Source organism: Ceratotherium simum, chromosome 7 (assembly GCF_057802395.1).
Source record: "Ceratotherium simum simum isolate JZ-2026a chromosome 7, ASM5780239v1, whole genome shotgun sequence".
Classification (NCBI taxonomy): Eukaryota; Metazoa; Chordata; class Mammalia; order Perissodactyla; family Rhinocerotidae; genus Ceratotherium; species Ceratotherium simum.
The window spans coordinates 11,894,584-11,919,277 of NC_141906.1; the positions used below are offsets into that span (position 1 = coordinate 11,894,584).

The 24,694-nt window shown below is 40.8% G+C and overlaps 1 protein-coding gene across 3 annotated transcripts; it reads left to right on the plus strand.

Annotated features, from left to right (window-relative positions):
• Positions 1 to 2,548: 2,548 nt before the first annotated feature.
• On the plus strand, positions 2,549 to 24,520 carry SPTY2D1 (SPT2 chromatin protein domain containing 1). 3 transcript variants are annotated; one of them, XM_087433106.1, is made up of 7 exons: positions 3,097 to 3,142; positions 6,100 to 6,204; positions 14,255 to 14,369; positions 15,139 to 16,785; positions 18,572 to 18,740; positions 20,006 to 20,083; positions 21,239 to 24,520. In XM_087433106.1, the coding sequence occupies exons 4-7, from the start codon at positions 15,216 to 15,218 to the stop codon at positions 21,330 to 21,332; spliced, it is 1,911 nt and encodes a 636-aa protein (XP_087289232.1). In that variant the 5' UTR covers positions 3,097 to 3,142; positions 6,100 to 6,204; positions 14,255 to 14,369; positions 15,139 to 15,215; the 3' UTR covers positions 21,333 to 24,520. The 3 variants fall into 3 exon arrangements, with proteins under 3 accessions (XP_087289233.1, XP_087289230.1, XP_087289232.1); XM_087433107.1 differs by lacking the exons at positions 3,097 to 3,142; positions 6,100 to 6,204 and adding an exon at positions 2,549 to 2,632; XM_087433104.1 differs by lacking the exon at positions 6,100 to 6,204 and having other exon boundaries at positions 2,982 to 3,142.
• Positions 24,521 to 24,694: the final 174 nt, after the last annotated feature.

A 24,694-nucleotide genomic window follows, 5' to 3' on the forward strand; every position in this document is an offset into this window, starting at 1 on the left:
CAACTATTTTCTCTTGCCAATCTAAATTTAGAAAGAGAAAAAATTCTCACCACTTGCTTCCACCAGACCCCCCAGATAGAGATTTAGGGAGGTTGATGTGGTAAGAAATCTCACCTTTTGTTAGCTTTCGTCAGGCAACCCAGGATCTCCTCATCTACAGCAGTCCCAGGGAGAAAGCAGTTCTTCCAGCCAGAGAAGGCGACTGGCCAGCCAGTGGGGATCCTATAAGCTACACCAAAACTTTAAGGGAAGAGGGAGAATCCCCTCCCACCCTTTCCCTTAAGGTTCTTATGGCTGGTCAAATAATTTAAAAGGCAGGATAGCAGGAGAAAATCAAACCAAGTTTAATAACATGCATACATGGGAGAAACTCAAGAAAAACTGAGCAACTCGGCCATCTGATTAAACTGCTCTCTTAAGTATCTTCAGCTGAAGACAAGGAAGATGTTGGGGATAGTGGTTTGGGATTTCAGAAGGGAGGAAGACAATTTACATGGAGATGGAAATGCAAATGTTTGTCAGACAACTCTCTACTGGGCCACCTATAGAGAATGTGGCCCCAGAGACAGATTTTCGATAAGATGGGCTTGTTGGTGCCTTTCTTATCACACCTATTTTACATTATACTACAGCTATCATATGGGAGTGGCTCCTTCCTGGAACAGGCCTTCTCTGTTAAATTCTTTTAGGCAGTTTGGGGGAAGGTCGAATGTTCTTCCTGAGTCTTCTTAGCCTTTATTGTCTTCAGCTCAAAATAATCTGCATACTAGAGTGGTGCATCTTGGGGCAGCCTGCTCTGAACTCCGTCACTTCATTACTGGAGGAACTCTGAGGGCTAAGACATCTCAACATACGGGCCTGCCCTGCCCAGGCCTCTGCCTCTCGGTGATGATAGTAAAAGCACCACTGCAGCAGCTCTGAGGCTCCAGAGAGCCCATTCCAGATGGAGGCCTCTGGGAGAGTTACTTCATGTCTGTAAAATGACTCCCCAGAAAGGGGTAAATAAGGCTTTCCTCAAAGACTGAGGATCAAAGAAATTCATGCATGTGAGTGCACATTATAAAATGGAGACTGCTACAAAACCATTGGCTGTCACAATCTTTTCTAAAACCTAAAAAAACTGGTTTTGAAAAGGCAGTACACACACGAGGAAAAACATTCAAACAGCATCAAAGAGAATGAGATGGAAAGTAAGCCTCCCTCCTCTGTGATTGAGTTCTTTCCTTCAGAGGCAAATATTTTCTAGATCATCTTCTTGGCACCAATCCTTTCAGAGATCATCTTTATATACACAAGCATATACGTGTGTAGATACATCTATATTCCCTTTTTTTTTAACTCCAGTAGTAGCACACATTGTTCCATATCTTGCTTTTTTCATCTAACAATATATCTCAGATCATTCCATATGTGTACATATAGATCTGCTTCCTTCTTTGTAAGGGCTGCATGGTTTGCCAACTCAGGCTGTACCAAAATGTGTTTAATCGATCTCCTGCTAGTGGACATTCAGGTTGTTTTCAGTCTTCTGCTTTTTCAAACCATACTGCAATGAATAACTTTGTTCAACTGTCTTTGCCCACATGTGTGAAAATTCTGGTGGGACATATTCCTAGAAAGGGAATTTCTGTGTCAGGGTAGTTGCATTTTAGACTTTTGACTGACAAGGCCGGTACATGGTAGTAGAGCACACCCTGGAGCCAGGCACTGGCTCAGTCACTTATTGGATGGGTGAACTTGGGGAAGTCCCTTAACCACTCTGTGCCAGTTTCCCCAGCTCCGATAGTGCCTCTTTCACAGGGCTGCTGTGAAAACTCAGTGAGTTAATACACAAAAATTGCTTAAAGAGCGCCTGGCACGCAGTAAACACCATCTTTAGACTTAAACGGAGAAATGCAGTCAGGGCCACACTCAGCATTAAAACTTCAGTTGAAAGAGTAAGACCAACCAGCTTTGAATAATATTTTTTAACAGCTTTATTGAGATATAATTTACATACTGTAAAATTCACCTGTTTTAAGTGTACAGTGATTTGTTAGTAAATTTAGAGCACAATCATCACCACAATCCAGCCTTGGAGCATTTCCAACACACTAAAAAGATCCCTCCTTTCCGTTTGCAATCAGTCCTTGCCTATTTCCACTTTTAGCCGCAGATCTGCCTAATTAGTATCTTTTACTTTGTCGAGATGACCTTACAGACCCCAAATAACGCAGGACTAGACGCCCAATGAACATAAACGTGAGGCATATGCTATGTATGTTTTATCAGTGAGCCATGTCCAGGCTGGGTCTGCACGTGAGGAGTTCCTTCATTCATCCACTGAGCAAAACACTGCTGGCTGCCCTATGTGGGCTTATTATCTAATTGGGGCAAAAGCGGTAAGAGGGGCCTCTATACATGGCACGCGTGCATCTGTGTAGGAGGTGAGCACACACCATGTGCCAGGACGTGATGAGTAACGTGTATCCCAGACAGAGGACCAGTCGGTGTCGTGTGCGCCTGCGCAGCTTCGCGAGAGCCTAGATACCGGTAACTCATACCCTCTGCTCGAGACCTGTCGGTTCTGCTGTTGGGGCGCCGCCGTCTCGGATTTGAGCGTCCACCGTGACACCCAGCGAACCCAGGCCTGGTAGGTAACCCCCAACCCCTTGCATTCCACACCAGGAGCTCACTCAGAGCCCCAAGACCGTCAGACCGCGCGCCAAGACCACCAGGCAAGCCGTTCTCTCCGTTAGCCACACCCCGCAGTTTTCTAGGCCGGGTCTGCTTGGTCGGCAAAGGGCTTAGTCCCGCCCCCTTCGATTACGTCATCAGCCACGTACCACGTTTCTACGTGTCTCGAGCCTAAAAGCGGAAGTTACGCAGGGACTCGAGAGCGAAGCGGCGGACCTGAAAGGATACAGGCCGCTGGAGGCAAGGGGGCGGGCCGACGGCATTGGAAGGCGCCGGAAGTGGTCGTGCCGAGGAGGGGTGGGAGAGGGGTGGGCCAGGCAGCTCACTCAGCTGCAGCTGGGCGCCTGGGAAAGGCGCCCTCTCACTCCTCTCCGACTTCCTGGCCCAGCCTCTCCCCTCGGCCAGCATGGATTTCAGGGAAATTCTCCTGATAGCTTCCAAAGGACAAGGTGTCAACAACGTACCGGTGAGTATCAGCTGGGGCGCCCCTGTAGGAGACCCTCGTCGTCAAGTTCGGAGTGTGTGGCCCGCAGAACTTCCAGGCATCCGCCTGTCGGCTCCGGGAGGGGAAAGACCTGGACGCCTTGCTTTCTTTTCTTGGGCATGCACCCCTGGGAACTCGGAGTGAGGGGGAGCTCGAGACACGAGGCGGGAGGGTTTTGCCGGCTCAGTCATCCCTGCAACAAGGACTTCGCGGTTTGGGTGTTTGGAGTTGCTGAGAGCTGCTGAGTGGAGCCGTGCCTGGCACACCGTGGAATCTAGCGCTAGCCGTTTCTGGCTTCGGCATAAACTTCAGCCCAAAGGTTGGGGGGGGAACACGTATGTTGGGGAGTCCGGGGGTCTTAGAGACTTGACCTGATAGTCTTTTGGCTGATTTCCCACCGATTTTCCGGTCAAACATTTAGTGATTTCTGGAACAAGTTCTCTTGATTTGTGGTCCCACCCACTCAGCCAGAGAGTTGATTAATTTATCGCCTCCAAAGGGAGAGTATCACTTTTTGTATTGGGAAGGGAAATTGAGCGGATTCCACGAAATGCTTGGTCAACAGAATCGGTGAGCTAGTTTTAGCTTCCGTTTACTTGTGGTTTTTCAGATTTGTCTTTGTTTAAAATCTACGTCCCATTTACTCGGTAATGTTTGCCAATTCGCTGATATTCGCAGAGCGGTGTAAGACTTTTAAAATCTAAATGCTGAAGTGGTGGAGAGTGCCTGGTTTGCTGCGGCGTTGCTGTTTTGCATAAAGTAATCATTTCAGGATCCTCAGATGATACCCACAGCACAGCTGTAAACCGATAAATTGCGTTGTGATACCTGCGGTTTGGGCACTGAGGTGTAGAACTCAAACAGCTTTCTGTTAAAGTCAGTTCAGCTGGAATTTATTGAGCTCTATGTGCTCTGCATTTCTTAGATTTTTGTATATTTCACCGTTTTTTTTTTTTTTCCCCCTCTGCTGTGCTTTTCTGGTCTTCTGATGCTAGCCCATTCTTTTACTCTTTTGAAGATATTGTTCGGAAGATAGTAAGATAACTAATAAATAAAACTGATATTCATCAGTTTATTATCTATTATTCATCTCCCATCTCAAGTACTCTGAATGATCATTCCCCTAAGCCATGAGTCATAAGCTCTGCAGGTTGAAGTTATGTATGGCCTTAAACCTTTGAAACCTTGAACAGAATTACTTTCTCCATCTATAAATTTCCTAGACAAGATAATATTGGATCTGGTAACCATTCATCTTGGCATAATAAGGTCCATATTTCATTCTAGATCTTCCTGAATTTCAGGGGAGGTCACAGATAGATAATACTAGCTTTGATTCCCAAGAATATTCTGTGGAAGAATCAGAACCAAGTTAGCCATTTCTTAGTCTAAAAACCAATAGCGGGCTGGCCCCATGGCATAGCGGTTAAGTGCTCGCCCTCCGATGCTGGCAGCCCGGATTCGGATCCTGGGCACGCACCGATGCACTGCTTGTCAGGCCATGCTGTGACGGCGTCCCGTATAAAGTGGAGGAAGATGGGCACAGATGTTAGCCCAGGGCCAGTCTTCCTCAGCAAAAAGAGGAGGATTGACATGGATGTTAGCTCAGGGCTGATCTTCCTCACGCACACCCAAAAATAAATAAATAAAAATAGAAACCAATAGCTGCTGAGAGAAAGAGGAAGATATTCCTAGAGCAGCAGCAGATTTCAAAATATGTGTATATTTCAGAATATGCACATTATCTATCAATCTATCTATGATTGGAATTAAAGATTGGAAGCGAAAAGGGAAACAGGTAAATTGGTGAGGTCATTTAAAATTTAACAGATGAATACAGGTGTATATTTTATGCAAGCGTGCTTTTCCCTGCCCACCCCCCAAAAGCTGGTAAACCTAGAAGGTTGATTAGGTTAGCAGTATTATAATCCTTATCTTTTTACATCAGATGAAAGCACGTCACAATAGAAATTATTGAGGAATAGAGCAAGACTGTAGTTAAGTTTAATCTATGATCTTGCTTTAACTTGATTCAACTAATTATTCTAAGTTGTTTTCTTTATCAACTCAAAGGAAAGCCTTTTAGAGCACACTATCAGTGCAAACAATGTATATGAGGCCCGGGAAAACTGCTTTCTTTCTGCAAGATTCTTCCTTTTGACTAGGGAGACATATTCTTACAAAATATGTATTAAAAATTTTGGACACTTGTAAAACATACAGAATGTTAACACATAGCTATATGCCCACATCCCATATTTAACATATATTAACATTTTGCCATATTCATATTTTTTAAAAGAAATAAAGCCTAATTGATACTAAATAAAGCCTAATTGATAGCTAGAGTCTCCCAACTCCCTATTTCCTTTGTGAAATAGGAATATGTGAAGGATAACACATATTATACAGTGTAACAGATTGTTACAAGGCAGGTATCCTTGTAAACCACCATCTAAGTCAAGAAACAACATTTCAAGCCACACACACACACACACACACACACACCCTCACCCTCACCCTCACCCTCACCCTGCTTGACATAAACTTTGTTGATTGATTGACAGTCTGAGAGCCACCTAGGCTTTGCAGAACTGACAGCTGTAGCTCCATCCCTCTCTCATGCTTGGTTCCTTTATTCCCTTTTAGCCTTCTTCTCCCCCATGTTCCATTTGGATCTTATCAGAGCTGCCATTGAGATTTCAGTCTTCAGAGTTCCTATGTTAGTCCTTTGCTACAGAGAGGAAATACAATGACCAGTGTTGATTAGACTAAAATCCAAGGGACCCTAAAATCTAAAACACCTGTACAGCCACTTTGAACTCTTTGCAGGGCTTTAAGAGGTGTCTGTTTGTATCTGACTTGAGAAGCAATGAACATTTCCCTAATGGGACATCTTTCTTTTCTGTTGTTTCTTTTTAATCTTTATAACATTTTAGCTCAAACAAAGGCAAAACAAAGGAAGGATTGCATCATGCCTAGAAATATTAAGCACACTATCATTTCCCAGTGGAGAACTGAATACAGAATAACAGCTGATCAAGGTGATGTAACCAGTCATTGTCATTAGCTCTGTTTATATTTAAAGGAGAAAAGATATTTTTGGTAACTTTGCACTTAATATTTTTCTCCCTGGGTTCCTCTAGCAAAAACAAAGTGGTTGGCTTGTTTTGATAGAATAATAGAGCTTAGAATATGGATTCTTGTAGGTTTCAAGTAGCTATAATTGATGGCTTGTAATGCATGAGACAAGTTACATAGTCTTTCTCACAGTCAGACTGAGAAAATCATCCTAAACAAGATGCTGTAGCTCTGGTGTGACCCTCAAACCAAAAAGTAAAGGGGAAGCCTTCATGTGGTACCAGATGTATAAGGATTTGGGGGCTTATAGCCCCTTGAGGATAAGAATATAGGTACTGAAAATGGAGCCCAGGGACTTTAACTGGGGTGGCAAATTTAGATGTCTTCAAGAGCCAGGTAGATATTGTAAATTCTTGAAGTAGTCTGGATATAAAATGATAAGTGCCAAGCTCTGTGTATTCAAAAGAAGCCTACCATTTGTTACAGTAGTTATATTTCCTTTTAAAGAACAGAAAAAAGTTTCTGCAGGCAGTCCGTTTGTAACCCTTGATCTATGATGGATTATAACTGGATTGCTCCCCACTCTGGGGTTTGGGGATGACTTTCCAGTACCTGGGGCAGCTTTGGATTTCTAGCCTACAGCAGTACTTCTCAAGCAGTGTTTTAGGGAGAGGGTTCTTTAGAAACTATTGCCCCCACAGAGCTTCTGTTATTTCTCTTCTCCATCCTTACCTAGAGAATCCCTTTCTGAATAATAATGATAATAACAAAAACAGTTAACATTTATAGTGCTAACTCTGTACCAGGCACTGTTCTAAGCACTTTATGTATATTAATTAATTTAATCACCATAATAACCATATAAGGAAGGTTGTTTTACAGATGAGGAAACTGAGACCCAGAGAGATAAAGAAACTTGCCCAAAGTCACAGCTAATAAGCGACAGGGCTAGTAATGGCAGAGCAGAGAATCTAATCCAGGCAGACTGGCTCCAGAGTTCTTGCTCTTACTCACAACCCGGTGTTGAATGAGGAGAGTGTATTGGAAATGGGGGTGGTGAGGAATGTTGTCATCTATACAGCCTGAACCCATCCGCTCCCTACCCCCAACTCCAGCCTAATACAGCCTTAGGCAGTAACCTATTGGTGTTTTGATGACACTTCTCAGTGTACAATAAAGTCGGATGTCCAAGAGGCAGGTGGAAATTAGGGAATGGCATTTAAGATTGAAGTTAGAGATAAAGGTATTGAGATTAAATTAGAAGTGATGCCTGTTGTAGTGGGAACACTTTTGGACCTGAGTCAGGAGACCTAGATTCCAATTCAGACTCGGCTATAAACTGCGTTAAGTGACAGCCAGTAAATACACAGTTGTCCTTTTTGGGCCATTTCTAACATAGAGGTTGGACTAGAGGATCTGAAGTACCTATCTGATATTACATTTTATAATCAGCTGTATTTTATAAACAGTAATAGTAAATTTTTACATTTAACCTCATAGCAATCCTGACTAGCATGCTTTTTGGTTGTTTTACTTTTCACCCTCTTAGCCACCCAGCTAAACAAGCCTAATTCAAACCATTGGTTTTCTAGGTCTGCATTCACTCCCTGACTATGATGTTTTGAGAAGATTTTAGAAATCGTGTGGTGATTATTAAAGTTAAGGGTGTATTCTTTGAATATTCCTAACTGCTAATTCTAACCAATCATAAATCTCTGATGTAAAACCATCAGGAAATTTATATTTTCTACAATTACAACAATATGTTATCTCCTGAGTAAAGAATAGCTTTCAAGCAGAGATTGACTGTTGACTACAACATAACATATTTGGTGAACACATATTCCCAGACTGAAAGCTCCTTATTTTCTTAATGTGACCGTGACAGTATAGTTTCAGTGCAAGGAACACATATGTTTTAAAGTGCCTTAATGTTTGTTTCCTAGGTCTTTTGGCTTCAGAATTACAAACCTTGGCAAAATCTCTGATGCTGTATTTAAATGGCATAAGCTTCACTGTTGTGGATCATTCATTGGGGTCCTGCAGAAGGACTGAGTTGGCTTGCAGTGTAATAAAATGGATACACTTAGGATAAAAGAAACTCTTGTCCAGCTGCTTTTCATGAAGCTGAAACAATGAAGCAGCCTGCTGCCTTGATGAATCAGATTCAGAATTGGTGGGTGCATCTTGATATGCTGCTGCTAGAGCTAAATGTGACCATCTGATGCAGGAGAAAGTGCCAAATAATCCTTCTGCCATATTAAATAGAATATAATGTAATCCCAGCCTGAGGCTTTTTTTTTTTTAAACATGGTTCTCTACTGGGATTAGGGGACTATCTAATAAAATATTCTATTACAACAAGTCTTTTGATACCAAGGCCTGACTGCAACCCCTTTTTGAAAGGTCTAGCCAGCTCAATGTTAGGAAGATCTATAGTGATATACCCAAGAGAAATGAAAACACGTATTCACACAAAAACTTGTACATAAATGTTCGCAGCAGCATTATTCATAATAGCCAAAAAGTAGAAACAATCCAAATATCCATCAACTGATAACTAGATGAATAAAATGTGGTGTATAGCCATATAATGAAATATTATTAAGCCATAAAAAGGAATGAAGGGGGCCGGCCCGGTGGCGCAAGAGGTTAAGTGTGCATGCTCTGCTTCCGCAGTCCAGGGTTCACAGGTTCGGATCCCAGGCACGCACAGACACACTGCTTGTCAAGCCGTGCTGTGGCGGCGTCCCATATAAAGTAGAGGAAGATGGGCACGGATGTTAGCCCAAGGCCTATCTTCCTCAGCAAAAAGAGGAGGATTGGTGACAGATGTTAGCTCAGGGCTGATCTTCCTCACAAAAAAAATAAATAAAATAATGGAATGCAGTACTGATACATATTACAACCTTGAACCTTGAAAACATTACACTAAGTGAAAGAGGCAAGACACAGAAGCCCACTTGATATAGTTAGGGTTCTCCAGAGAAACAAAACCAATAGGATTTATTTTATGGAATTGGGTCACTTAATTGTGGGGGGCTGGCAAGTCTGAAATTTGTAGAGCAGGCCAGCAGTCTGGAAACTCAGGCTGGAGTTAATGCTGTAGTCTCTCTTTTTTTTTTTTTTGGTGAGGAAGATCAGCCCTGAGCTAACATCCATGCTAATCATCCTCTTTTTGCTGAGGAAGATGGGCTCTGAGCAAACATCTATTGCCAATCTTCCTCCTTTTTTTTCCTCCCCAAAGCCCCAGTAGATAGTTGTATGTCATAGTTGCACATCCTTCTAGTTGCTGTATGTGGGATGTGGCCTCAGCATGGCTGGAGAAGGGGTGCATCAGTACACACCCAGGATCCGAACCCCGGGCCACCAGTAGTGGAGCGTGCGCACTTAACCACTAAGCCACAGGGCCAGCCCAGTGCTGTAGTCTTGAGTTAGAATTCCTTCTTCTCCAAGAAACTCTTTTTGCTCTCAAGGCCTTCAACTGATGAGGCCCTCCCACATTGTGGAGGGTAATCTGCTTTACCTACAGTTAGCTGATTGTAGCTGTTAAGCACATCTGCAAAACACCTTCACAGCAACACCTAGATTGGTGTTTCATTAAATAACTGGGTACTATAGCCTAGCCGTGTTGACACATGAAACTGACCATCACAGCCACATATTGTATGATTTCAGTATTTTCTTTCAAAGTTTTTATTTGAGCAAAAAACAATACACTTAAAGTTATTAGAAAAGTCAACACTGACAACAGAATAAAATTACATTACCACCATTTAAATTTGCTTACATAATTGAAAGTAAATTTACTTATATAATTTACTTATTACTTACATAATTGTCATTTTTAATGTTCTAGGTATAGAACTTTAAAAGAATTAAAATGATACCCTTGCTGAAACATTTAATAGTCATAGAAACCAATCATTTCTTAATTTTAGTTAAGCCACAGAAATAATTATAATTTCTCAGTTCAAAGATATTAGGAACCAGCTCACAGAACATTCACCAAAAGATAGTCTCTTGGCCTTTGAAGGTGTCTATTTTCAAACTTAATATTAGAGTCAAGTAAAAATTAACAGCATTTTCAAAATGGAAACATCTTATGTATTTTGTATAACCACTTATCTATATAATCATTTACCTATAGTCTATAGATTTTACCTTATTTTATGATACATATCACTATGTAATGGTACACTGAGCATATGATTTCATTTATATGAAATGTCCAGAATTGGCAAATCCACAGAGACAAAAAGTAGATTGGTGGTTGCCAGGGGCTAAGGGGAGGGCAGGAATGGACAATGACTGCTAAAGAATAAAGACTTTCTTTTGAGGATGATGAAAATGTTCTGGAGTCATAGTGGGGATGGTTGTACAACTCTGAATATACTAAAAACCAATGAAGTTTACATATTAAATGGGTGGATCTTATGGTATGTGAATTATATCTCAATAAAAATGTTGAAGATGGAAAAGAACATCATCATCATCCTCACCATCATCCTCCTCACCATCATCATCATCATCACCATCTGTGGAGACCCAGCCCTTTTTTTTGCCCCAGATTTCTAGGTTTTTGACCTAAACTTTGTCTGAGAGAGTATTTTAGTATTCTGATAGCTGCTTTTGAGTGCATTTTCAAGCTACAGAGGATGTAAGAAACTATTAATTATGACTCAGCTCATGTCAGTAAATAAGATTAAGCTTCATCAAGTAGGACCTTGCCCTACTTAAATTGTTTCCTAGCAGATGCATGAAGTAAGACATTTTATAGGTTTATTGAATTCCTTCTACATCATAGGGACAGGATAAAAAGTACTGCAAAATTGTTGGGTTAAATGTGAGGCCAGCTTAAAATAAAAAATATCCTTAAGGATTAGAAGTGTTAAAAAAAAAAAAAAGCTGAATTTGAAATTGGCATGTGAATTGATGGAAATAGGTGTATACTTTGAAAAAAGCTAAAAGTAATCTTTGGAATTCTGTTCTGAGTGAATCTGAGTTCCTGAATACCTCCTCCCTTGTTTCTTCCTTGTGTTCTGCCTTGTATTTATTATCCTTAGTTGGTGTTTCCTAAAGTGCGGTACATATAGCTCTGCCTCTACCAAGATTTTAGGTGATCCACAAATAGTTTTTATTCTAATAGTTATATATTTTTAAAAAATAGTTATAGATTTTGATATGATTTGGAAAAATATAACTAGCTTTTCAAGCCAGTCATTTCATGGATATTGCTTGAGGTAAAACTGTAATAATAAGTCATGGTGTTAGGTCTACGTATTTTCTTAAAATTAGCAAATAATCATACAGGTGATATACTAAAAGGGCAAAAATCATGAAGGTGGTATGCGAATGACTGAAGCTTAGTAAACACTGCATTAAACTGTGCCCGACTGACACTGTTGTTTTCCCTTTGGGTGTCCATATTCAGTCAAGCGTAGCTTTTCTGGGGCCGGCCCCGTGGCATAGCGGTTAAGTGCGCGCGCTCCGCTACTGGTGGCCCGGGTTCGGATCCCGAGCGCGCACCGACGCACCGCTTGTCTGGCCATGCTGAGGTGGCGTCCCACATACAGCAACTAGAAGGGTGTGCAACTATGACATACAACTATCTACTGGGACTTTGGGGAGAAAAAGGGAGAAAAAGGAAGAGGATTGGCAATAGACCTTAGCTCAGGGCCGGTCTTCCTCAGCAAAAAGAGGAGGATTGGCATGGATGTTAGCTCAGGGCTGATCTTCCTCACACACACAAAAAAGAGTAGCTTTTCTGCTAGTCACATCCCATTACCTATCTCTTGAAATCCCAGGTTAGGAAGAAAGATGTCTGTCCTGAAATCAAGTGCTCGTTGCTGTAATGTCTAGATAACGAAGCAATTCTATTTTAAATAATTAACACTAATGTGTATATTGGCATTTTTTCTGGGGGAAGCCCTGTATAAGCTTTGATTTGGCAGGTGAATCTCTGGGCTATATAGTTGGCAGGGACAGGAAAATCTTACATCTTGGCAACAAAAATCCACCCCTCCTCTCCTTACAAATCTGCGTGATGGGGTGGAGTGAGTGTGTGATTCTGCTAATGAGTCTGTGCTTCTACTAATGAATCTGTATATGTCTTATGCAACTTGAATCATACTTATGGTGGCCCTTCCATTATGAAAATGTGGGCTTCTTGTGGATAAGGCCTGTGTGTGAGGTTCTGGTAAGCCAGGACAGTTTTACATATCTAGTTAGGTAAGCAATAGTCTCTTTGTCTCCTTTTCCCTCTCCTTTTCTCCTTTAAATATCAGGCCCCCATCTGTTATGGAAAGGGTCTACAACTAAATTTACAAAGATATGGACTTATTAAAGGATCTCATTGTGACAGCCAGGGTGACTTGGCAGGGAGTCTGGATGCTCTGTTGTGGGATTTCTCTCTGTCGGGGATGTGTCAGGTCTCAGCATTGCTATCGTGCAGGATTTTCAGGTTGGATTAGGGCCGGCTTCCTTGGCCAGCTGCCTCCTTGGTAGCCTAACTCAGCTAGAGCTTCCAGCCTGTTCAAGATGCCTTGTATTTGGCAGCCTCATAGGAAGCATGGATCCTTTGGCTTTCCTCCAGGAATTTCATACACATTTTGGGAATCACTTTTTTGGTTCCTAAATAGCTCAATTTGTTCTAAGTGTTTCATTTTTAACTAGCACAGCAACAGGTCTAGTGGATAAAAATGTCATCTGCCTAATAAGATGAAAGAGGGAAGGCACTTTAAAAATCCTATATCCTAGCCCATAAATTTAATGTGGGATGGTCCAAGAGATGAATCATCCAGGTCTGAGTTATTAGCTCTGTTTATCATACTTCCGTAATGATAGATACTTATGAAATGGAAATATTTTTCCTTTCATAGTTCAAATTAACAGTATTCTAGTTTTAGTCATTTCCCGATGCAGTTACACAAAAAAGTGAAACCCAGAGAAATACCATCTGTGCCAGAATAATGTTAGCACTTTTTTTTGTGTGTGTGAGGAAGATCAGCCCTGAGCTAACATCCATGCTAATCCTCCTCTTTTTGCTGAGGAAGACTGTCTCTGAGCTAACGTCTATTGCTAGTCCCCCTCCTTTTTTTCTCCCCAGAGCCCCAGTAGATAGTTGTATGTCATAGCTGCACATCCTTCTAGTTGCTGTATGTGGGACGCGGCCTCAGCATGGCCGGAGAAGTGGTGCGTTGGTGCGCGCCTGAGATCCGCACCCGGCCGCCAGTAGTGGAGCGCACGCACTTAGCCGCTAAGTCATGGGGCTGGCCCCTAATGTTAGCACTTTTTAAGTGATGTGGAAACCTGTCTAAAACAGTTTGTGTGGCAAATTAATATTTAATAAACATAAGAGCTACAGTTAAAGGTTACAGAGAATTGGGCTCTTCTTGCTGCTTGGATTTCTTTGAAATGCTTTTTAGCTGTGGTTTGCCACCAGCCTTTGCCTATGGACAGAGTAAAATCTCAGTGTTACGTGTTGTAAGCAAAATAACCCATGTAGCTATGAGTCCCTACTAGAAACTTATCTGGAGTAGAGTACTCCAGATAACCATTGTGAGTAGTAGTTTTTCTGCTTGTTTGAAAAGTTGGACATTGAAATGCTTAATTTTGAAGACGGCTGATTTTTTCATCAGAATTTGCAATCCATTTTCAATGGATTTTCAGAATTTTCAATCCATTCTAAGTGGTGATTTTTTAAGTCCCCCTGTCCAGGTATGTTTTTGGGAAAATAGCCTGAAAATAGTATTTCTATGAATTGGTCATTTATGCATTATTTGGGATGTTACAGAGAAACTCTGCACCTAAAAATAGTCATTCATAATCATATTTAGCCTGAAATTTTATGGCTAATCTTTAATGTGGGTTCTATGATCTCATAATTATTCAGAAAAGGTTTTTTTCAGTCAACGTTTATATCTCTCTATTGCTTGGCATAGTGCCTTACACCTAATAGACAATATATTTTTAAAGTTGAATTGCTTATAAGTTTTCTGTTTTTATCTTTAGAAAAGGTATAGTTTGGCGGTGGGGCCTCCCAAAAAAGACCCAAAAGTTAAGGGTGTCCAATCAGCAGCTGTACAAGCTTTTCTCAGAAGAAAAGAAGAGGAGCTTAGACAAAAAGGTATGTATCTATAGCTTTATTCTCAATTTTAAAGTCTTCCACCTTCACAACTGGCTTGTACTTAACCAGTGGATGTTTGTAATGACATAACAGGCTAATGGATTTGTTGTATGTGTGTCTGAGTCAACTGTATTTATACCATTTATATATTCTTATGTTGATCATTTGTATGGATATTATCTTTCATTCTTTCTTAAATTAAAAGCATTTTGGTGATAGTGACCATGTCTTCTAATTGGCTATAGTAGGTCCCCAGTGAGAACTCCATTCTTTGACCTTGGTTCTGAATCTGCTTCTCCCTATTTTGTATTTTAATTTTTTTTAAAGTTATTATTAAGAGTGCTATATAAAGTTAGAATAGGGACAACTTTTAAAAACCAGTGAACTCAAGAAGTAGTTTTACTTCATGCAAATGATAAGGAAACTGATTCAATAAGTTTAAGTATTCATTGATTCATGATAGCAACTACTAAGTGGGTGCTAATGGTACCTTAACTTGATATATTTATTTGGTATGAACTATTTTCTATATTTAAAGCTAAAAGCCAAGTCTCTCACTTGCTTAGTCATATAGAAAAACCCATGTGACCCACTCATTATGTAAAGATGACTCAATTGATACTTGTTCGAATGACTTCCTCATTTGATTCCTAGATGTCTTCAAACTGTAAGTTGAATGTTGCTTGTGTTTTGGCCACGTACTAATTTCAGATGAACATAAGTTATCTTGAGAACTTGAAATAATCTGTTGTTGTTTTGTCCGTTTTAGCCTTAGAGGAGAAAAGGAGAAAAGAAGAACTAGTGAAAAAGCGAATTGAGCTAAAACATGACAAGAAAGCAAGAGCTATGGCCAAGAGGACAAAGGATAATTTCCATGGCTACAATGGAATTCCTGTTGAGGAAAAGTCAAAGAAGAGGCAGGCAATGGACAGCCACACTAGCCAGGGAATAGACCAAGAGTATGAGATGGAAGAAGAGGATGAATTCTTAGAATACAATCAAGCAGAGTCAGAGCAGGAGTACGAGGAAGAACAAGAACCTCCCAAAGTTGAAAGCAAACCAAAGGTCCCCCTTAAAAGTGCCCCACCACTCATGAACTTCACTGATCTGCTGAGGCTGGCTGAGAAAAAGCAGTACGAACCAGTGGAGATCAAGGTAGTGAAAAAAACAGAAGAACGGCCTATGACGGCAGAAGAACTTAGGGAGAGAGAATTTCTTGAACGAAAGCAAAGGAAAAAGAAACCTGAGACAGATGCAAGACTACCTCCAACCAAAAAGGCACCCTCTCAGAAAGAAAGCATGGGCACAAAACTTAGCAAAGTTTCTGGGGACAAGCATCTTTCCTCCAAGGGTACTCCCCTTCCTCATGCTGAGAAGAAATCCAGACCCAGCACAGGGAATGAGAAACACTTAGGTTGGTCTTCATCCAAATCCATGCCAGGAGAGAGGACCAAAGCAGGATCTGGCAATTGCTCCCAACCCTCGCTTCGTGAGGGCCATGGCAGACCTGTTTTCAATGGGGCTGGAAAGACCCACTCAAGCACCTCTTCACCAGGTGTCCTCAAGACTTCTGCTAAAGGGACTCAGAAATCTGCTACTGAGCACAAAGCCAAAAAATCTCCCCATCCTAGCCATTCCAGGCCTGGGCCCACGGTCACCCCACACAATAGGTCTAAGAGTCCAGGAGTCAGGCAGCCAGGCAGCAGCTCCAGCTCAGCCCCCGGGCGGCCCAGTACAGGGACTGCCCAGCCCACAGTTAGTTCTGGCCCCCTGCCCAGGCGCCAGAATGGCAGCTCCAACTCAGGACCTGAGCGATCAGTCAGTGGGACCAAGAGGCCAGCCAGTGACTTATATCCCTCTGGACGGATAGTCACTGCTACAAGTGGCCCTGGACGACCTGCAAGCAGTTCAGGTGGCCCAGGGCGACCCGCAAACAGCTCAAGTGGCCCAGGGCGACCCGCAAGCAGCTCAAGTGGCCCTGGGCGGCCCGCAAGCAGCTCAGGTGGCCCTGGGCGGCCCGCAAGCAGCTCAGGTGGCCCTGGGCGACACATCAGTGGCTCAGGTGGTTCTGGGAGACCTATGGGCAGCTCTGGTGGCCCTGGGCAGCCTATGAGCAGTCCACGTGACTTTCGACGACCTATGAGTGGCTCAGGCCCCCCTGGGCAGTCAGTCAGTGGCCCTGGGCGATCAGTAACTGGCTCAGTTCCAGCTGGACGGACTGTTAGTAGTTCAGGCCCTGGAAGACCAGTGAGCAGCTTGGGACCTGGGCGAACAGTTAGTAGCTCAGGTCCCCCCCTGAAACCCAAGTGCACTGTTGTCTCAGAAACAATTTCTTCCAAGAATATCATTAGTCGGTCCAGCAATGGACAGATGAATGGAATGAAGCCTTCCTTATCTGGCTATAGATCTGCCCAAGGTAAGATTGCCCCTAAGAGTATTTATCTGTCACTAGGAAATTGGAAAGAATACTCTGTTTCATATAACCAGAGACTCTGAATTTTTCTATGTGCTCTTTAATGTCCTCTTATGTTGATAGAATCCTGATGTTTTGTCTGTCCTATGCCTGAGAGTTCCTTTAGTGATCAAGCTTGGAAAAGGCTTTAGAAAGAGACTTGTCTAGGGCCCTCTGTGTTCACCTCTGTAATGTCTCCAAGTGCAATAAACCTAGCTATGTGATTTGTAAGACAGGGTGAGTGAATATGCTTTATATGGTTCAATGAATGAATTCATCTTTACCTTTTCATGAGGGCTAGAGAGACCTGCCTTCAGGGATTGGATGTATTTCTAAGCTTGAAGGCTTTTTGTGTATTATTTAGTCATAAAATTTTTAAGTACCCACTATGTGCCAGGAACTATTTTAGACTGCTCTTGTGATTCTGCTCCTTATAGTGGGCATCATCAAGGACGGATGTCCCAAAGTATGGGATCATTGGTGGCACCTACTAGCTGCTAGATCATAGTTTCTTCATGGTAATAAGCATTGGTTAAAGCACTTGTTAGGCACCATGGAGAATATAAAAAGAAACAAAAGATAGGATTCCATTTTTGATTGACACAACTGGGGACAGAGGATGCTACTGGCATCCAGTAGATAGAGGCCAGGGATGCTGCTATTATCCTACGATGCCAGGACAGCCTCCGCACAACAAAGAATTATCTGGCCCAAAATGTCAGTAGTGCTGAAGTTGAGAAAGAAACTTTGAGCTAAGGAGACAAGCCATGCATGTTAAAAACAACTGTAGAACAACAAAAGGAGTGTCTGTGATTGGAGACCAGAAAGCAGTTGTTCCCAGATGCTGGTCTATTGATCAATGCCTGTTGTTTGCAAAATTTTTAATCAGTCTTTTGGCAAAATGACAAAAATAAGGATAATGTAGTGAATTTTTCCTCAAGTCAGACTTAGTTTAAACAATTATCCATAATTCTGAGAATCTTTCATACTTTGTTAGACTTTTAAAAATTTAATGAAATTGTTGTGATAATAGGTGGTCGGTTACCACCTTTGGTATCTTTTCTTGCCAAAATGAAAAGTTAGTGATCCTATAGCTATTTGTGATTTTTTTTCTCCTTTGTTTTTTTTTAGAAATTTTAAATCCAGAGGAATGGGAATTATTAAGCTAGAAAATGTACCAGACACTTTCAGTAAGCCCTGAGATAAACAGGAATTCTGTTCCTTGTGGATAATATGAAGCAGTAGGGATGATATAGTAATGATTCCATGCTCTGGGCCAGCTTGCTGCCTCTGTTTTTTTTTGTTGTTGTTGTTAATATGAATAGTTACCATTTATTATTATCTAGGTGCTAGAAGCTGTGCTGGTTTTTTTTGTTTTTTGTTTTTTGTTTTTGATGAGGAAGATTGGCCCTGAGCTAACATCTCTTGCCAATCTCCCTCTTTTGCTTGAGGAAGATTGTCCCTGAGCTAACATCTCTGCCAATCTTCCTCTATTTTATCCGTGGGACGCAGCCACAGCATGGCTTGATGAGTGGTGTGTAGGTCTGTGCCCCGGATCCGAACCTGCAAACCCCGGGCCACTGAAGCGGAGCGTGTGGACTTAACCACTACGCCACTGGGCCGGCCCCTGCCTCTGGTTTTTGAGGATACCATCTTAATGAGTTCTTAAAATCTCAGTTTACACAGAACTTTGTTGGGAATATTTTAAATTTTAATGCTTATTTATAAATGATGGCTTTTCTATTCTTAGGTTCTCAAAGGCTTCCATTCCCTAGTGGTTACAAAAGGCAGCGAGAATATGAGGAAGAGGAAGATGATGAATATGACTCTGAAATGGAAGATTTTATTGAAGATGAAGGAGAACCTCAGGAAGAAATATCCAAGCACATTAGAGAAATCTTTGGCTATGACCGAAAAAAGTAAGGCTAAAGAAGATTTAGATAGATATACTTTTTATGTTGAATAATTCATGCTCTGGGGAAAAATAAACATTAATAGTGGAGGCATTGAATACAATTCTTAATTAGGAATCTTTGGATGATTGTTTAAATTTAGTCTTTTGGCATTTAATTAATTCAGAATTATTTGTATAGTTAGTTGCATGATGGCCCCAAAATGTCCCTTTTTCAATTGTGGTCCTTATAACATGTATATTTAATGAGTGAAGCAGCTTGGTGTAGTAAGAATAGATTGGCTTTGAAATCAGAAAGACATCCCCAGAGCTATGTGGAAAGCTGGTCTGATCTGACACTTGCTTTTCTTTGGCGTAAAAAGCTTTGCAACTCAAAAGTATGATTCCTGGATAGCAGTATGGGGCCGACAGCATTGATGTTACCTGGGAGCTTGTTAGAAATGCAGGCTCTTGGGCCACACCACAGATCTACCAAATCCAAATCGGTTTTATAAGGTTCCTAGGTGATTCATATACACATTAAAATTTGAGAAGCACTAGTATAGAGGAGAGATCAGAGTTTGAATGGAAATTCCACCACTTACTAGCTGCGTAAACTTGAGTAAATTATTTTCAGATCAACGTTTGGAAGGACTGCATGAGGTAGTATATATATGTAAAACAGAAGGGCCTTATCACAGTGCCTGACAATTGACGTTGGTACTGCCTTTGGAGCCATGGATATGAGAAATCAGAATGCAATCCGAAGAAAAGGTCTTTTTGTAAAAAGACATTTAGTAGAAGAAAGAACTGGATTAAAAAAATCTCAAAATCTAATCTTAGTAGTGTCATTAGCTAGCTCTATGTTCTTAGTCAAGCCATTAACCTATCTGCATCAGTCTCCTCTGTTCTAAATTCCTTCCCTATCTCATGATGGTCATGAAGCTCAAATGAGATTAATATATACAAAGTAATTTCATATATCATGCTTTCAGGATTTTAATATAAACTACCATGTAATTTGAGGTGAGTTGAGTAAGGACTGTTGGATTGGTACCTTCATTTTCATTGGTACCTTTGGAAGTAATAAGGGCTCATTTATTTTGTCTTTAGTTCAGAAACCCCCCTCTACCTATTCTCTGCCCCCTCACTCTCTGCCAAGCAAGGAGGAGTAATCCTAAGTGTGTGTTTGATTTAGTTATAAAGATGTGGATTTGAAAAACAGGAGGATGCAGTTCCTTTAGAAAATTGAATTTTTGTCCTCTTTTAACAACTTTGATTTCCTCTTAACAGATACAAAGATGAAAGTGATTATGCCTTACGTTACATGGAGAGTAGTTGGAAAGAGCAGCAGAAGGAAGAAGCAAAGAGGTAAGCAGGAAACTTCACACATTTGTGCAGACATGTCCTAAAAGTTCTTTTCTGTTTGCTGCTTCACTTGCACCATTGGGAGCAGGGCTTTGGGCCACACAGTTCTGCATTCCAGCCCTGTATGCTTGCTGTGGGGCTTTAGACAGATTCCTTGGCCATCCTAAATCTGTTTTCTCATCTCTAAACTGAATATGCTGCTCCTCCCTACTGGAGGCACTGCGAGGATTCAGACGGTGTGCACGTGTTGCCTGGTGCGGGGCCTCACCCGTGCAGCCCACAGTCAATGCGCAGCCTCTGCTTGTTTTTCCTCCCCCGCCCTTAGTTCCCTTCACACCTCAGACACGTCCTGTCCTGCTAACCTGTGCCACTGCTGGCCGCAGGGACCTGATGAGGAATATTCAGTTCCCTCTGATTCCTGTTCGGCTACCTCATAGCAAACCAGTGATAATTTTTTGGGTAAGGGTAATAAGTGATTACTTTGTTTATAGGATTAAGTTGGTAAAATAATTCACTTCAGTCTCAACCCTGAATATTAAACCCCTTTCTCCCTCTTGCCCTCTCCTCCTGTAACCAGATAAAATATCAAACTGAAGTGTTGGGAGGGGACAAGAATAGAATGTTATGTTATTTTTTGAATAAATGTTTCTTGTTCTTTATAATTTATTTATATTTTATTACTTTAATGGGCATATTAGTGTTTGCACTGAGGCTGTATGTGAGCTCTTTTTTCCACTATAATTTGAGTCAGTGGCAGTGGCTCCTGGTAAAAAATATTCCTGCTGGTCTGTTTTCAATGGTAAAGCCTTAAGGCATTTTGAGTGCATCAGCACATGCCTTGTGAGCTCCCAGTAGAAATTTTATTCTTGGGCCGGCCCCGTGGCTTAGCCGTTAAGTGCGTGCGCTCCGCTGCTGGCAGCCCGGGTTGGGATCCTGGGCGCGCACCAATGGGCCGCTTCTCCGGCCACGCTGAGGCCGCATCCCACATACAGCAACTAGAAGGACGTGCAGCTATGACATACAGCTATCTACTGGGGCTTTGGGGGAAAAATAAATAAATAAATAAAATTATAAAAAAAAAATTTCGTTCTTGCTTTTTAAAGAAGGTGGTAATTTCATGTATATTGACAAATACCCCCCCCCTTTTTTTTTTGACAGTTTAAGACTAGGTATGCAAGAGGACTTGGAGGAAATGAGACGTGAAGAAGAAGACATGAGACGTCGAAAGGCCAAGAAGCTGAAGAGGCATTAGCTGCTGCTTTTATTTATTGTTGTGAAATTCTGGAGACACTCTGCTGCAAGGAATTCCTGCCTTCAGACTGAAGAAGCCCCCTTATCATTTTAGATTTATACTTGGGTACTCAAGGAGAAGGAATGTATACTGTCATTTGCAGGCTGTCATTTGAGCATAAGTATTTTCAAATACTTTCCAGGGTGAAATCTGTAATGCAGACGATATAATGCCCAGTGAGTGCTCTTATGAAGCTAACTGTTCCCAGGTGCCAGCCTTGATCCTGATGAGCTATGCACTCTAATGTGGGGCCGCTCACCAGTCAGCCAATCTTATATGGTTCCTTTGCTACTTTAAAAAGGAAAAAACAGGATTGCCTCTTGACTTATATAATTCCGCTGATGTGTGAGTAGGGCACTGCCCGGCTCCCAATCAAACTTATTTTGTCTTTTTATGAGGAACCTGGCCCTTCCATGAATGTTGCCAGCAATAAAGTGACCTGTCCTAATCTACGTTTGGATTGAGAACTTGAAAATGTAGACTTTATAATTATCATATGGATGTCATCTCTGTGACTTTGAAGTAAAAAGTAGAATAAATTATATTGTATTCTGCATTATTCATGGATTGGATGCTGAGCATTCTTATTCACTAATTTAGTGATTAGGCAATTAACAAAAATCTTTCCAAGTTAAAATATAAGGTATGTCATTTGGTATAAGAATATTCTTTTCCAAATTTTCCTTTTAGATTCACTGTTATGTTGGCTTTAATGTAAAATAGACAAGGTCACTGTGCTGATTTTTATCTAAAAAGTTGATTTTTATATTGAAGAAAAAAATACTTATTTTATTCAAACATTAGATTTGGAAGAGTAATAGTTTAAAAAATAAGGAAGTGACATGTGAGGCTCCTCTCCTCCCTTTTCCCCTCCCCCATTAAAAGATATTTTGGAATCCAAGGTGCCCCTGTACCTCTTGATGTTAATGGCTGCATTTTTATTTTCAATTCCTTAGCAATTAATGGCAAAAACCAAAAACTAAATTCATGTGTATCAAGAGCACCACCTTCTCTTTTTGCCCATATTGCACTTTTATTTCAAACTATGCACTGCGAAGAGACATTTTCCCCGATAGAAAAGGATGTTCCCTATTACTGGTGTTTTACTGGGCTGTGGAACCTTCTTCATTCTCACCTTTCTTCAAGTCCTATCTATAGACTTGATATCTCTTAAGCCTCAAGTCCAGGCAATTCCAGTCAGGCTGACCTAGGTGCTGGCTGGAGAGAAGCCAAGTCTCAAGGAAAGTCAACAACAGAAAATGAGATATGATGATGCTAGAGGGCATTTGTCTTTGATTCTAAATGTGGAGGGTTCAGGACAGTGGGACATAAGCTTGTAGTAAACATTGTGGCTATCTTAAGCCATTGGACAGTGGGGATTAGGAAGTAGGAGAGGTTGTCCTACAAAGAATCCTTATTCTTCAACAGGTCCGAAAGTTGTTTCTGTGTATTCCTTTTTATCTATAAAGCTTTCTTTATTCAAGTTTGGGTATTATGTATTACCATCGTTAGCCTCCCTTAATGGGACAACCATATGACCCAGTACCTTAAGACTGCCTCGTTTTGAATTGAATTTCAAACTTTGAAATTGCAAGGATTTAATTTTGAAGTTGAATCCTATGAAAGGTATGTTCATGACTAGGAATAATACCCTAACGCTCTACACAGAACTGTTACACTAGTGGCAGAAAATCCTATTGACTGCCTCACCCATCTCAAATACCCTCAAGGAAATTAAGGGTAGTGTGATGTTCCATGTAATGAAACAGGTTTGGAACATTATTTCCTTTGCTGTCACTTATGTGGTTTTTTATCTCACCCTTCAAAAATTTGTTTTCTTGGATATATTTTTTTCAATGTTCAGACTCTTTGAAATCTGTAATTACAATCAAGTGCTTTTCATGGCTGAAAGAGTTCTGGTGGCTTCAAGTTTACTAGCACTTTACTCAATGATATTGTGCAGTTATTTGTACAGAAAGGCACCACTGTGCTAGATAAAAGTTGCAGAACTTGGTAGAAGAGTCAGATTGTGTCCTTAGGTGTCTATCACTTCTGAGTGCATTTCTTCTAAAATATGTTTATTTTAGTATTCTTCAGCATTATAAAAGGGCACTTCTGTAGCACATTAAAAAAGTTCTAAGTCTCTTAATCTTGGCCTTGTTTCCAAATCCTGTCTTCCATTTTGTTCTGCAATTCCTGACCACTTTTATAAAAAGCTCACAAATCTTTGAAGAAACTGGAATAGGCTGTTATTTTTATCAAGGTTTATAAATTAAGTACTTGATTTTTAATGTATCCTCTACTGTTTTGATTTTCAGATTTTATTCAGTTTTAATAAGATGTGCCTTTTATTGGGTAATGTTAATTCACGAATGTAGTAATGTAATTTCACGATTGTAATAATGTTACATGATCATGGGTGTGGCATTCTCTAACAGGTGATGTGAAAGGAAAGTAGTTTTCATAAAACTCATGGCTCTGATTGCACAGTCCTTGCTTTTGATATTTCTATGTCAAAGCAAAGGGCACTTTCTTTTAAGGCTACTTTCAGAACTTGTCTTTGTATTTTCTCCAAACTATAAATGCTGTTATGTCCATTTGGAGGCCAGGGTACCACATGTCACAGACAGCCTTACATGTGTGCCATGAGAAGGTTCAAAGACTGTTAACAAAAAAGAAAGTCTGTGGGAACTCGAAATTTCATTTTTTTAATGTAATCCCCAAGATTTTCTCCAAGAAATAAATTAGTGTTTTATATTTTCTAACTTAAAAGCAGCTATTAGTACATTTCTGAGATATATAGCAGGAGACCAAAACATGTTTGGAAAGAGAATAAATATATGAAGAGAGACTGGTTGGTTTATTTTCAATGTGCTGAATATATCAGACTATTTATTTTGTGAGTGGATGTGCTGAAATATTCAGGTGTTTAGTGTATGATTAAGAGTGGGATATAGATTTCTTTGGAATTACTAAATCCATCACGTCTTTTACATAATGGACAAATCAAGTAAAAAAAAAATTTACATAGTTTAGCTTGTTTTCTGGTGCTGTTGACCTGCAAGAGAATCTACTTTTGCATCTACAGGTGAAAGTTTTGCAATTTATGTATAAAAGAAATTGTAGGCATTAAAAATATTTTATTGATATTTTCACTGGTTTGCATTTATTTACCAAAACTCAGATATTCCTTTTTTTTTAAATATAATTTTATTTATTTATTTCTCCCAAAGCCCCAGTAGATAGTTGTATGTCATAGCTGCACATCCTTCTAGTTGCTGTATGTGGGACGCAGCCTCAACATGGCCGGAGAAGCGGTGCGT

What these genes read in the sequence shown, in the direction of transcription:
- SPTY2D1 (XM_087433104.1), top strand. Translation starts at nt 3,083, where the DNA reads ATGGATTTCAGGGAAATTCTCCTGATAGCTTCCAAAGGACAAGGTGTC. An exon ending in TGGCTATAGATCTGCCCAAG is followed by an intron (nt 16,786 to 18,571) that starts GTAAGATTGCCC and finishes TTCTATTCTTAG; the next exon opens with GTTCTCAAAGGCTTCCATTC. An exon ending in CAGAAGGAAGAAGCAAAGAG is followed by an intron (nt 20,084 to 21,238) that starts GTAAGCAGGAAA and finishes TTTTTTTGACAG; the next exon opens with TTTAAGACTAGGTATGCAAG.